Source organism: Aulonocara stuartgranti (genome assembly GCF_965226115.1).
Source record: "Aulonocara stuartgranti genome assembly, chromosome: 19".
Classification (NCBI taxonomy): Eukaryota; Metazoa; Chordata; class Actinopteri; order Cichliformes; family Cichlidae; genus Aulonocara; species Aulonocara stuartgranti.
Genome location: NC_138955.1, coordinates 12,060,971 through 12,074,155, shown reverse-complemented (window position 1 = coordinate 12,074,155; position 13,185 = coordinate 12,060,971). Strand labels below are relative to the sequence as shown.

General features: G+C 40.3%; 2 protein-coding genes across 7 annotated transcripts; both read right to left on the bottom strand.

Moving 5' to 3' along the window:
* Positions 1-26: 26 nt before the first annotated feature.
* Positions 27-4,782, bottom strand: LOC309695549 (proton-coupled zinc antiporter SLC30A2-like). The gene is made up of 8 exons (XM_082516269.1): positions 4,677-4,782; positions 4,357-4,559; positions 4,006-4,152; positions 3,230-3,383; positions 2,934-3,132; positions 2,696-2,801; positions 2,489-2,623; positions 27-796 (listed from the first exon to the last, which is right to left on the bottom strand). Exons 1-8 carry the CDS (start codon positions 4,739-4,741, stop codon positions 669-671), a joined length of 1,137 nt encoding a protein of 378 aa, XP_082372395.1. The 5' UTR covers positions 4,742-4,782; the 3' UTR covers positions 27-668.
* A 1,787-nt stretch (positions 4,783-6,569) lies between these two features.
* On the bottom strand, positions 6,570-12,921 carry dnajc5gb (DnaJ (Hsp40) homolog, subfamily C, member 5 gamma b). Of its 6 annotated transcripts, none has more exons than XM_082516226.1 (7): positions 12,746-12,921; positions 11,597-11,726; positions 10,945-11,158; positions 10,629-10,782; positions 8,884-8,940; positions 7,839-7,895; positions 6,570-7,040 (listed from the first exon to the last, which is right to left on the bottom strand). In XM_082516226.1, the coding sequence occupies exons 2-7, from the start codon at positions 11,707-11,709 to the stop codon at positions 6,976-6,978; spliced, it is 660 nt and encodes a 219-aa protein (XP_082372352.1). In that variant the 5' UTR covers positions 11,710-11,726; positions 12,746-12,921; the 3' UTR covers positions 6,570-6,975. The 6 variants fall into 6 exon arrangements, with proteins under 6 accessions (XP_082372352.1, XP_082372353.1, XP_082372354.1 ...); XM_082516227.1 differs by having other exon boundaries at positions 7,839-7,892; XM_082516228.1 differs by having other exon boundaries at positions 8,884-8,937.
* Between the last annotated feature and the right edge of the window lie 264 nt (positions 12,922-13,185).

Genomic DNA, 13,185 nt, shown 5'->3' with positions numbered 1-13,185 from the left:
TTATTGGCCAATATTAAAGTTATAATATTTATCATTATTAGTTATTACAGCAGTGGACTTGAACTCTGTGTCAAATACTGAGCTTCAGTAAAGATTCAAGTTGCAGTTATTTGTATTACCTATCACCTTATATCTTCACTCAAAGACAAGTATCTGCTGCTCTATTCCCATGTTGTTGCAGTATGTAGTGATGGGCAGATGAAGCTTCATGAAGCACTGAAGCTTTTCATCCAGTTGGTTCACCCCAGCGCAAAGCGTCTTGAAGCTTCATTTGCTCTAGTAGGACATCTACTGGACGTAAAAATATTAGTTGGCATGAATTTGAAGAGTGTGGCATTTTGCACACAGCCTGTAAATGTCAACAACAAAAGGAGTGTGTAAAACATGTATATTGTAGTGATGGCATTATACTGTGCATATTTATAAGCTTTACAAGCTGCATGTCTTCGGACGGTGTGAGGAAGCTGGAGTACCCGGAGGGAACCCACGCAAACACGGGGAGAACATGCAAACTCCACACAGAAAGACCCCAATGGTGGAATTGAACTCAGGACCTTCTTGCTGTGCGGCAACAGTGCTAACCACCGTGCCGCCTCAGTCCCAAATATGAAGCTGTTAAATGGGAGCACCCAGTGCCTTTACTTTTGCAGTCACCTGTTCAGTCAACTTTAAACCTCTACACTGCTGCCCGAAATCCTGCAGCTCTCCACTTGAATTGTGATGCTGGAAAAACCAAACTTGGAGCACAGGACCCTTGTTGCCTTCCTGAGGATGATCTGCGAATCAGCATCTTCCTCTGGAAAAAACAAACAAACAAATAAATACAGACAATGACATGATTTAATCATCAGTGCTCTTCTTCTACAACTTTGGCTCAACTCTTCCTCTTCATTTTATTGTGGATGCTAGAATTTTGCTTGTACTCAGAAGTTCATGGAAGTAAATAAAACTTCAGCCCAAAATGACAATATTTTACCTGTTTATCGTGTATGCTGAACTTGTGGGTTTTTTGTGTTCTATATAAATCAGATTATATTCATAGAGAGTTGGGGAATGGCTGCCGTGATTTCAACATCAGGGAAACCAAACAACCTCTGGTGAAGTGGATTGCGCAACGCAGAAGAGCTAACTCGCCAGGCCAGGACTCTGCAGACTCTTTACACCTACAGGCCAGTGGACACTCTTTGATGATGAGGATGTACACATCCTGGACGGGGAGGAACGCTGGTTGCAGCGCAGAGTCAAGGAGGCCACTTACGTGAAAAGGGAAAGACCATCTCTGAATCAAGGAGGGGGCCTAAGGGGCCATCTTTCGCCATCTTACAATGCTGTGATTGCAGCCATTCCCCAACTCTCTATGAATGGTACTCATGGCCATGGATCAGTGGTTGTTGATCAATGGTCATGAGAATTTGCATATTAATGATCAATGAACTGACCTCACAGCCCATTGTTCATTCAGTGGTGCTAGTTTCAGTCATTGGGCAAATGTACTGTTTATAAGATTGGGGAAACCTGCAGTCAGCTGAGACTGAAGAAGTCACTTGGATGAGCGACGAAACGTTTCTCCCACTGAAAACGCTACGTCCAGATGAACACAATCAACCTTTTGGGGGTTGTTTTGAGGTGTTTGTGTCCATATTCTTCATTACTTCCTGTGTTGTGGTTTGTTCAGATGCAACTTTGCAAACCTGTGCCGCCATGTTATGTTTGCAGAGAAGTCATACTTAGTCTTTTTTTTAAACGTGCTACCAATGGACTTGAATATTTCACATGTTAACTAAGGCCAGGTTCTTTAGTTTTTGTTTTTTTTTTAGTTTTCTGGGACCTTCCCTCCTAGAAAGAACTAGAATGCTCCAGAAAATTGCCAAAAACCTTTACTTCTATAGAGTTCATCAATGAATTAATCATTTGCTGATGATCATTTAATCACGTGCATCTGATTAGCAGCACCTGGCTGCTTCTTACCCTCCTAATTCTTGTGGAAGCAATAAGAACTTTCTTTTTCAGTTGACTGGCACCTTACATTACTGCTGTAATAGATCAATATTTGCCAAAGGGTTTTCCATCCTATTTACTTAGAATACAAACACTCTGATCAAACAATAAACAAATGTTTACAGGACCAGGATAAAAGGCGCAGGATGGGCGTGTGGTGTTTCATTTCTAATTAAACCTCCATAGTTTTAGCAGGGGCACCACCAAGGGAGGGGCAAGGGGGCAGTGGGCACTCCCAAAAATCTGCAGACAGATTTGCAATAGACTATTATGGATTTCCAAGTCTTATTTGATTTTTATATGTATCTATTTTCAGTGATATCAACTTCAAAAGCAGAAAATAACAAAAAAAAAATTCTGTTTTTTGCCATATTTTTCAAGTAACTTATATTTGGCAACAGCATAATAAAACTGGAAATTCTGTTTTTTACTGGGCTTTAGCGCAGGTTCTGCTTCCTCTCCACATAACAGTACCGTCTTCGCCTCTTACCTGTGGCAAGGTGCACGGAAAGCAGAGAATGAGTCGTGTTGAGGCTCCACATGTGTAAACTGTGAATGGCGGTGACTCCTCCTACAGACAGCAGCAGCTCTCTCACGGCACCGAAACTCACGTCCCGAGGAGCGCCTTCAGAAAATACACACGTTAAACTGTCGCTAAAATCTGAACGTCACCACAGGCGGAGGGAAGTGTGTTTACCTTCCAGCAGTATCCTGAAAACATCCTTTGTGACAGGAAGCGTTGTCCCAATAACGAGAAGAGAGAACAGGAAGGTGCAAATTGGATCTGCTACTTTATATTCAGGCTGTGAAGAAGACAGAAATATGATCAGAAACAATTGATGGAGTGATATTGAGTACTTGGAGAGTACAGTGCTGTATCAAGCCCATCCTGATTATTTTTGTTATTTAACTGTTATTTTTAATCTTACACTGACCCAGAAGTGGATGATGGTGGCAGCCAGCATGACACCGACACTCTGCACCAGATCTCCCACCACATGAACGAAAGCTGCCTTCACACTTGCATTACCGTGGCCGTTCCTCTGCCCATGCTTGTCCCTCTGGGTCAGGTTGGTGGCAAACCCATGGCTGTGGCCATGTGAGTTGCCAGGCTGATGCAAGATCAGGATCATCCTGGGTAAAACAAAGCATAGACGTCATCACTCATCGCTGCTGACTGCCCCCCTAAACCAAGCAGAAATAATCCATAAAGTAAGCTCGGCACACTTACAGGACATTGACCCCCACAGCACAGCCTGATGTTATGAGCATGATCTCACTGTCAATCTCGTATTCCCCGTCGGAGATCCTCTGCACGGCTGATAAGACGAGCACTACTGTCACGGCCCAGATCGACACGACTGATAGAAACATGGCCAGAATCTCTGCGTGAAACAGTAACAGAGTCAGAAATGGCCCCGAAAATATGAAGGATATGAGTACGTGCAACTCATATGGACTAATGTGCACATAAATTCAATGGGCAGTTTGCTAGTATCGGGTTGGACGCCCTTTTGCTTTCAGAACTGCCTGAATTCTTCATGGTACAAATTTAACAATGAGCTGAAAGCTTTTGGTCCATATTCACATGATTATGGCACACAGTCCACATCCACCACATCCCTGCTCTACTGGATTGAGATCTATTTACTGTGGAGGACATTTGAGTACAGTGCACTTGCTGTCATGTTCGAGAAACCAGCTTGACATGATGTGAGCTTTGTTTGTTCTCCTGCAGGATGCTGCCATCAAAAGTGACATTTAAATGATGCTCAGTTAAGGGATCCAAAGTGTGCCAAGAAAATATCCCACCATAACATCAGCACCTCCACCAGCCTAAACTGTCGATACAAGGCAGGACAGATTCATTCTTTTGACTTGTTTATTCCAAATTCTGACCCTTCTATGTTGTACTGCTACTTCGGTTAATGAATCTTAACCTGTGTACCTAACAAAGTGGCTGGTGAGTGTATTCTTGAGAGCTACTCGTGAGAACCTTGTTCCTACCAGCTCGATACCATCCAAAAGTCATGGTTCCTGTCTGAGGCCTTGATGCGATCCACAGAGAGAAGATGCTGATTACAATGCTGACAAAATCAGTCAGAAGGTGAGCTGCGTCCGTCATGATGGCCAGACTGCCGGCGGCGTATCCACCTGCAGAGGAAACCGTATGTGTGTTTGGGCAGAGGAAGCCTGAGTGTGTCACTTTAAGATCAAGTTTGTATGGAGCGATTCAAACTCAGCAAGCTTTACATATTTATGCATGACACAGTAAAAAACGAATATAGGTAAACTTCATTTTTTTTGGCAGAATCAGAGTTGCTGGCATGGAAATTTGTGATGAGTCTTTTGTCTCACCAATAGCCTCTCCTGTCATGAACACAAGGCTGACGGCACATGCAGTGAAAAGCTTCTTTCTGGCCAAACATCTCGAGTCCCTTTCAGTCACCGACCTCCAATTGGCCTCTTGGCAGAGCCATTCGTGCTGCCACAGCCCCTCCACACTGAGGGTGTCTTCACTGAATTCTGAGTCTGAGCACTTTTTCTCTGGACCGCTCACCCTGACACAAGACGGAAGATCTACACTTAGGCTGGCTCAATGTGGAAGTCAACAGTTTTAAAGCCATCTGTGTTGAACTTTGGTGTTTCAGGAGGTCAAATGAAAAATGAAGACGTACCACACAAGAGGCTCCGAATGAGTCTCAATCAAATGTTGCTTCTCTGGATCTGTTGATGACTCCATATCCTCATGTTATTGACAGCTGAGACACTCCCGTATTTAAGGTTGACCTGGAGCTAGAGGGAAGCCTGGCAACTTACCACCTGCTCTAACCTACGCTATCTCTCAGGGGTGGAGCACTGCAGGAGCCAATGGCAGGTTACTGCGCCAACTCCAGTGAAATTATAAGACAACCGCATGACATTTTCTGAATTATTCAACTTTATTTCATGAAATGCTTTAGAAGAAACTCAAATTTACACCAACAGTTGGAAATCTGTCAAAGTGGACAGAACAAACTCAGCATGGAAATGTTTAGATAATGACATAAAATACACTTCTGTAAAATTATTCAAAAACTGCATTCAGGCACTTTTGCGTCAAGTATAATCATTGGCATACAAAAGTATACAAGCAGGCTTTTAAATACACCGCAGTCAAGGATCGTCAGAAAATCAGCATCCAAATTATTATTATTATTATAGCCAGATTTGTATAAAATGAAATCAAAATGAAGCACAACCTCAACATTTTTACCCCGAGAGAAAATAGAAAAATATCATTTAAACAAAAGAATCTTTACCTTAATACTCAATTTGTAATAAATCCTCTAATCATAAATATACATCTCTGACTTTACAAGACAATCACGACATACACAAAAAAGTCAAAATGGCAATAAATCAGAAAGCTGCGATCTTATTTTCTAAAGAAACAAACGATGGTTTTAGTGTCAAGTGTAGAAAAATTCACACAACTCTATTCACCTCCCTGCATATTTTTTTACTTATGTGCAATGACAAAAATGACCAACTGTACCTCTTCTGAAACACTGGCTCACTTTCCAGGAGTTAAAACAGATTATTGTCACTGTGCCTGTGTGTATAATTAAGCAAGCTTGAGCAGGAGCCAAAGGGACTTAAGCATAAAGGTTGAAAACATCACAAGTGGAAACATCAATCAACATGTCCAAAACATGTCTTTTGTTTAATCTTTGCACAAACAGAATAAACAGTGGTCCACTGGTCCAGCCGGTTCTTTGCTTCAGGTAGTGAGGGAGGAGGCGGCTTGGAAAAAGGTGTGCTCCCCCAGCTGGTCGGCGAGTGGTTCCTGGGGCTTGCTGGTTGTTGTTAGGTGAAATCACACACAAAGAGGGCGCTACAGCAGAAGCCTCCGTGTGATTTCTTTGGTTTCTACACATTGCTGCACTCGCCCTAAAGGGGTGTGCCAAATGTAACTCAATGGTGCGTTTAGACTAATTTCTAAACGTACCATTGAAGTAAATCCAATCTTTTTGTGTTAATTAAAAGCAGGTATATAAATCTGGTTTTACAATTATGGCATTTATAGGAAGACTCAAATCATTTTGGGGGGTCTTATTTGTGGACAAACACAAATGTGATCAACAGTCTTCATCCAACTCTCAGAATTAGGCGATTTAGTAATTCCTTAAAATCTCTGCAAGCATCACAAGACTAAACTTCAAAGAGTCATTTACAAGCTGGCAACTGAATGTGTCACATAAGGCAGCGCTAAAATTTTAAAACTAAACCTTTGTTTGATAAATCTGTGTGTGATCTGTGGCCACATCAGTAAACCGTTTAACATAGAGTCTGTTTCTATGTGCAGTGCGACCGAACAAGCGTTTTTTGTTTTGTTTTGTTTTTTTAAACTGCGAGGCAAAGTTAAGTCAAAATTTCAAGTCACCATCTCAAAATTTCCACTTGCCGGCTCACACGTCTGATTAGGTGAAACTTTAAGTGAGACTCGACTTGAGATCCTGAGTCATTGAGTCGAAATTTTGAGATCTGACACCAAAATTCTGATTTACGCTTGGCTTTTTTTTTTTCCCCCCCTTTCCAGTGCTGGAAGCAAGCTTCCACAGAAACCCCTGAATCGGCATATTAAAAATAAAAATCTGAAAATTTCTGAATCTTGGGCCAAAACGTGCTCTGATCATGGCAGCTTCAGAATATTCCAAACATTCAATATGAATGTGTGAGTTTAAAGTGCGCAGGAAAAAAAATAATTATCCCCGAGCTCAGAGGCTTTGATCTGCATGGCTTTGTTATTAGTCTCCGCCCCAAATTCAGAAATTTAACATTTTAAAAGAATAAATACAAGACTGGATCAAAGAAAAAGCACATTTTAAAAAAAATAACTATGGCACAATCAAATAAATTGCAGTTTGACTCATGTAAACAAACAAATCTCTGAGATGAAAACATTTTCTGCACTTCAGTGTTTGATACAGTCGTTCATTCTCCAGGTCCTGAGCCCCCCTTGGCTGCGTGAGTCTGAATCACAATCGGTGTGTTCTCCCCTGCAGAAGGTAACGAGAACAGGTGATGAACAGGTGTGTGGTGTGGGAGTGTTCTTAAATCAGACAAGCTATCAAAACCACTTACGTCTCACAGAAAATGAAACATGAAGGAAAGTACGTCTCGTCATTTAAAAATAAATACATAAATAATATTACTGCCTGGGTTCACTGCCTTAGTTTAGCATGTTAGCGCACAAAAGCAAGGTATTTGACCAGATGATGGCCCCAGAAAACAAGTTAAGTGAACACTATCGGTACCAAATTTCATGTCACTCCATATTTGTACAAATCTTTCAGCCAAAACTCCAGAACTATAAATCTGTACGAATTATTATGTGTCAAGATCAATCTGTGCAATCTGCTCATACATGCAAAAGGAGACTTTGATGACTCTGTTCTGTGTCCTTTTTTTTTTTTTTTTTTAAATATAATGTGGGAAATGGACAACACTTACAGTCTAAATTTCTATAACCATTATTAAATAAAACCCAAAGAGCTTAAAAAGAAAACCGCTACTATTACAGTTTGAGCCATGATCTTTTATAGCAGGGAATAAACCATATAAATAGTATAACGCCATAAAAACAAAACAAACATCCTTCCAAAATCCTTTAAGATAGAAACACTGAAAAACACTTAATGAAGCTTTTCTCATTAACAACAACAACAGAAAACATAAGCAGCACAAAAACCTTTAAATCAATTCTTTGCTGCAAGATCTAGCAGCAAGTTAAGCAGCACAGAGCAGCAGGAAGCCGGCAACAGGTGAATGTATTTGGAGGAGGAATAACACCTTACCTGAATGCATAGCGGCATTGCTAGAGTTCGGCTGAATAACTATTACGGGATGGTCTGCTGTAAAACAAAATTCAACACTGGGTAAATCAACACGGCTTCTTAACAACATCTCCTCGCTTGCTTTTGTCTCGGCTTGAAATGTACAAAGACGAGAGAATACAGAGATCAAGATCAGCGCAGAATTTAAAGGATTAGCATGACATTTTATTAGGCAACAGCACCAGCGAATTTAATAACTGCCACTCTACATGCAAGTCTCATGTATTAGAATAACAGTAATCTGACCTTCAGCACGTCTTAAAATGACAGAAATATAACCTCACTTGACCTATGACATGTGTCATTATTTATTTAACAGAAATAAGCCAGAATGCAGAAGCAGTGTTTAAAGTATACGAACAAACTTACAGCTTCGATTGCAATTAACAGCGTAACAAGCATTCAGGGGTTTGGGGGGGGGGGGGGGGGGGGGGTGTCAAAGGATCATCAATTACAGAGATCAAGATCAGGGCAGAATTTAAAGGATTAGAGTGACATTTTGTTAGGCAACAGAATCAGCATTAGTGATTTTCATTAATACGACTCTACATGCAGGTTTTGTCAGAGTAAAACAAAAACGATCTCCCCTTTAGCACGTCTGAAAATTAGACTGGGGGGGGGGCTATTGGGTTTGCAAAATCGCATCTGAACAAACCACAAAACATCTGGAACAATGTCCACTAGACAGATGAGACCAAAGTGGAGACATCTGTCCACAATCCGCAGGACCACGTTTGGAGAAAAACCAAACACAGCACATCATCAAAAAGTCCTCGGTATGTGATAAGGGACATAAATCACTTAAAAAAAAAAACAAAAACAACAACAACAAAAAAAGCTTTGGATTTCCCATGCGTCCTTCACATTAAGGATTTAATACATGGACAAAAAAAAAATCTTCCACAGTGAATCACTGCTGTAAAATCTAGCAGGCGAGTCAAGCAGCGCAGAGCAGCAGGAAGCTGACAACAGGTGAACGTTACCTGAAGACGGAATAACACCTTACCTGAATGGCTAGCAGCATCGCTAGAATTCGGCTGAATAACTATTACGGGATGGTCTGCTGTAAAACAAAATTCAACACACAGCTTCTTAACGACATCTCTTCACCTGCTTTGGTCTCGGCTTGAAATGTACAAAGACGACAGAGTTTAGAGGTGAAGTATCACCAGTTACACGGATCAAGATCAGGGCAAGATGTAATGGATTAGAGTGACATTTCATTAATTTCCACTCGACGCGCAGGTTTCATGAGGATAAAAGTAAAAAATATTTTGCCATTTAGCACGTCTTAAAATTAGATGGAGGTGGGGGGGATATTAAGGCTATTTCGATAAAAATGTAAAGTCCATCATTCTGCAATGAGAAAGATTATTCACAAGTCGAAAGCATTCAAGACAGCTGCCAATCTTCCTAGCAAATTTACCCAGAGATCAGAAAAACGAAAAAAAAAACTCCAAGAGGTCTGTATCTGAGATTCTTTAGGCTACAGTTATCATGTTAAATGTTAAAGTTCGAGAGAAAACAATTAAAAACAGACCAAACAAGTATGGCTTGTTTAATAAAGAAAAAAAAATTAAAAGTGACAGTATGGTTTAGGTTTGGAAAGTTGCATCTGAACAAAACCTTGAAGGGGTGATGATCTAGGCTCGTTTTGCAGCCATTGAGTCAAACATGAACTCCTTTGTATAGCAAATTATTCTAGAGTCAACTGTTAGGCCATGTGTCTGACAGCTAAAAGTTTGGCCCAAATTAGGTAATGAAATTGGACAATGATCGCAAGCACAGCAGCAAATACACACCAGCTAAAAAAAAAAAAAAAAAAAAAAAAGAGAGAAAAAGTGCTGCAGAGGCCCAGTAAAAGTTCAGACCACAACCCAGTTAACATGCTCAGAGCTGTGCTTTGGTAAATACCCCCACACACCCCACTGAAAAGAAACAAATCAACGAGTTGCAATGGGACACCCAAAGTCACGATTAAAATGCTGCGGTGGGACCTTAAGAGAGCTGTGCATAAACAAATGCCTCCACTTCAATGAACCAAAGCAACGTTATAAAGAAGAGTGGGCCAAAGTCCCTGCATCCCTGTGAAACACTGATGAAGTCATCCATCCATCCGTGGTTCTTCAAGCTACTGAGTCATGGGGTGTACTTCGTTTACCCACACACTGCTTCTGCATTTTAGCTTAGTGTATATTAAAGAAACAATGGCAGTGTAATATGTCATCAGCTGTTATTCATCTGAGATGTTTACTTCATTTTTATAGACTATCATTTTCTAAACATGCCCTATACTGAATGAAGATGTACCCCCCTTCTTGGCAAAGTTAACTTCCTGCTGGATTTACTGCACATGCACAGTTAAGATCAAGATTACCGGCAGGGTTACAACTGCTCAGCATAAAGTAACACCCGTGTTATCAGTACAGCAAAACTGGGCAGTAAACACTTCAAGAGGCTGTCGACTGTATCTAAGAGAACCCAGTTAACGCCTTCCTGTGCAGACTTTCCACAGGAAAACACATAATTAACTATATCTGTGAAAAAAAGGCAGATTAAGCTGTGAAAAATAATATTTCCATATCATTAATCCTAGATTTCTAGAGGAAACATTTTCATCTTAAAAATGCTGACAATCAGAAACTGGACACTACACCATTTGGGTTTCCAACTCCAGCTCTTTGTTTCTATGCAAGCTGCTGCCTTGCTCAACTGTATACATTCTTAAGTGAATATAAAACAGTTCCTCACCTGCATCTTGTTCTCTAATCTGAGCCTCCAGGTCCTCAGGGTCCATGTAGACGAAATTGTCCTCTTCATCTTGTGGTTTGCACTTTCCGCAGCAGCAACAGCAGCAGAGGCAACAGCAGCAGCAGGTGAAAATAGTGCAGCACACAAACAGGGTCTAAAAGAAAACCAATGTGAGTATTAGGAGAGTTTTTGGACACTTTGCAGCATGCTCTGGTCACATTTTGGCATTTAAATTTCTGCATAATTCACCTACTACCAGAACAAACAACTTCATGTTCTGTTTTCACCTTTAAAACTACATCCCCTTGCCTCTCACCTTGAACCAGCACTTGGACATGAGAAAGTAATATTTGACTCCCTCCTCCCCAAACTGCTCGGCCACCGAGAGGCCCATGGATCCATATTGGTCGTAGATACCACGCTTGTCCAGATCAGTGAGGATGGAGTGGGCATTATTGATCTCCTTGAACTTCTCAGCTGCTTCGGGGTTGTCTGGGTTCTTATCAGGGTGATACCTTAATGCCATTTTCCTGGTCAAAAGAGAAATTAAAACATATACAAACAAGTGAGGGTTTAAAAAAGTCGGTGCTTTTCTTTGAAATTTTGCTGCGACGTTTCAAAGCGGCAGAAAGAAATGAGGCAGGTCAAATCTTCTTGCGTTTCACGCATGCACAGTACTGGAACGTAAGCGTTTTCGGCCGTTTCAATGTGGATGCACAACTCTGTGAAAATTACTAAATATGCTAGAAGAGACACGGAGCGTTTTCAAACGAAAATGCAGTTTTCAAATCTATCCGGTCTAGTGTGGATGTAGCCTAAGATTTCACTAATGTCGCCATAAATCTCTGAAACAATGATGTTACTCTCACTAGTTAATTGTGCTATTGTAAGAACAGCACAATTAACAAGCGAGAGTAACATTTTATTTATTAGTTCTTGTAGCTCAGAACTGAAAGAGATAGTCACACCTGTAGGCTCTTTTCAATTCGTCAGGAGACGCTCCCTTCTCCACTCCCAGCAACTTGTACAAACTCTCTCCTGCTGTTGACATTTTCCTCTGTGGTCTGTTTGGATCCTCCATGTTTCAGGATGTGTTTTCTGTGACATAAAAAATGTAAACAATTCCACCCTTTTCTGACAGGCACAATGCAGACAGATCAGGAAAGTAACTTCAAGGGCTCAAAAGTTTAGTTGAAATAAAGAAGTTTGAGGGGAAAAAAGAACATATCTGGAAGTTCTGATGGACAGCACGCTCACCAAGGACATCATTCAGTATATCATTAATCTGCATTGAAGTAGGCGCATTACTTGCACACATTTGTACAATTAACCTAATTTAGCCTAACCTGCACGTCTTTGGACTGTGGGTGAAAGCTGGGGTTCTCTGGGATAATCCTACATGCAAATCCCACATACAGTCATATATCCAAATAAAGCTCAAAACAGAAAGTAGGATCAAGTTTAAATACAAAAGTTCCTCATACCAGCAGTTAGGTAAAGTGCTTTAACACGTGTAATTACACTGGTTTACAACTCTTGTTTATTGCTAATAAACCTAAATAGGCCTATTTGCTGGGGATGTTTGTTTTCCTTAAAAGGACATCATACTCCTTCACATTTACCTTTTCACTTAAAAAGGTCAGCCAGTCTCTTTCAAGAACAACAAATGCATTTCAGCACTCCTTAACTTACATGTTGTAGAGCTGTTATGTTATAGTTGTGGCAAATTCTGCTACCCTACTGGCTAAATTTGTCTTGAATTTGACATTTGTAACGTCAACAAAACTTGTTACCTTGATAAATAAAGGACATAGGCGGCACTTTACCCAAACACTGACTGCAGCTTCTAACTTGTGACAGAAATGTTACTTCTGGTTCAAAATGGCTTGATATTCATGAGAGATGTTTGACCGATTATAAGTCAACAATTCATTCACATGAATCAGCTTTTAACACGACTGGCTGCATAACTACAGCTCACTCATAAAAACATTAGTTTAGCTCTTACATTCAACTTGTTTTGCTTTATTTCACGTGAACACCTGCGGGTTCAGACTGCTAGCTGACGCAGATACGTTTAGCAGGGCGGCTTGAGGAACATGCTCACTCTTACTTACCAGATAAATAAAGATATTCTCTGTTTTCCGTCGAATCATAGAGTCCGAATGTTGTCCGTTGACTAATTTAATATTTATTCATTAAAATAACTCAGTTACACGACCTTTTTATGTTAACTTTGCCTCCTCGGGACCTGGAGGGAAGTTGTGAAAGGAGCCGCAACACAGAAGCCGGAAGTTTGAGAACATTTTTTTTTTTCAATTTAAAGAACTTTATTTAAACAAGTACACAACCAATCAGCATCGTCTAGAGAGTCGTCTCTAAATCCTTTCCGATTTTTTTTTTAAATTTATTAATATAAGATTCAGCTCACATAAAATTTGAAGACCTTGACAGTTATTATAGTTTGCTATTTTCTATTTATTTTTATTTATTTATTTATTATTTATTCGATTTTTTTCTTTCCAATACAGTTTCAAATGACGTTTTATTCTTATAA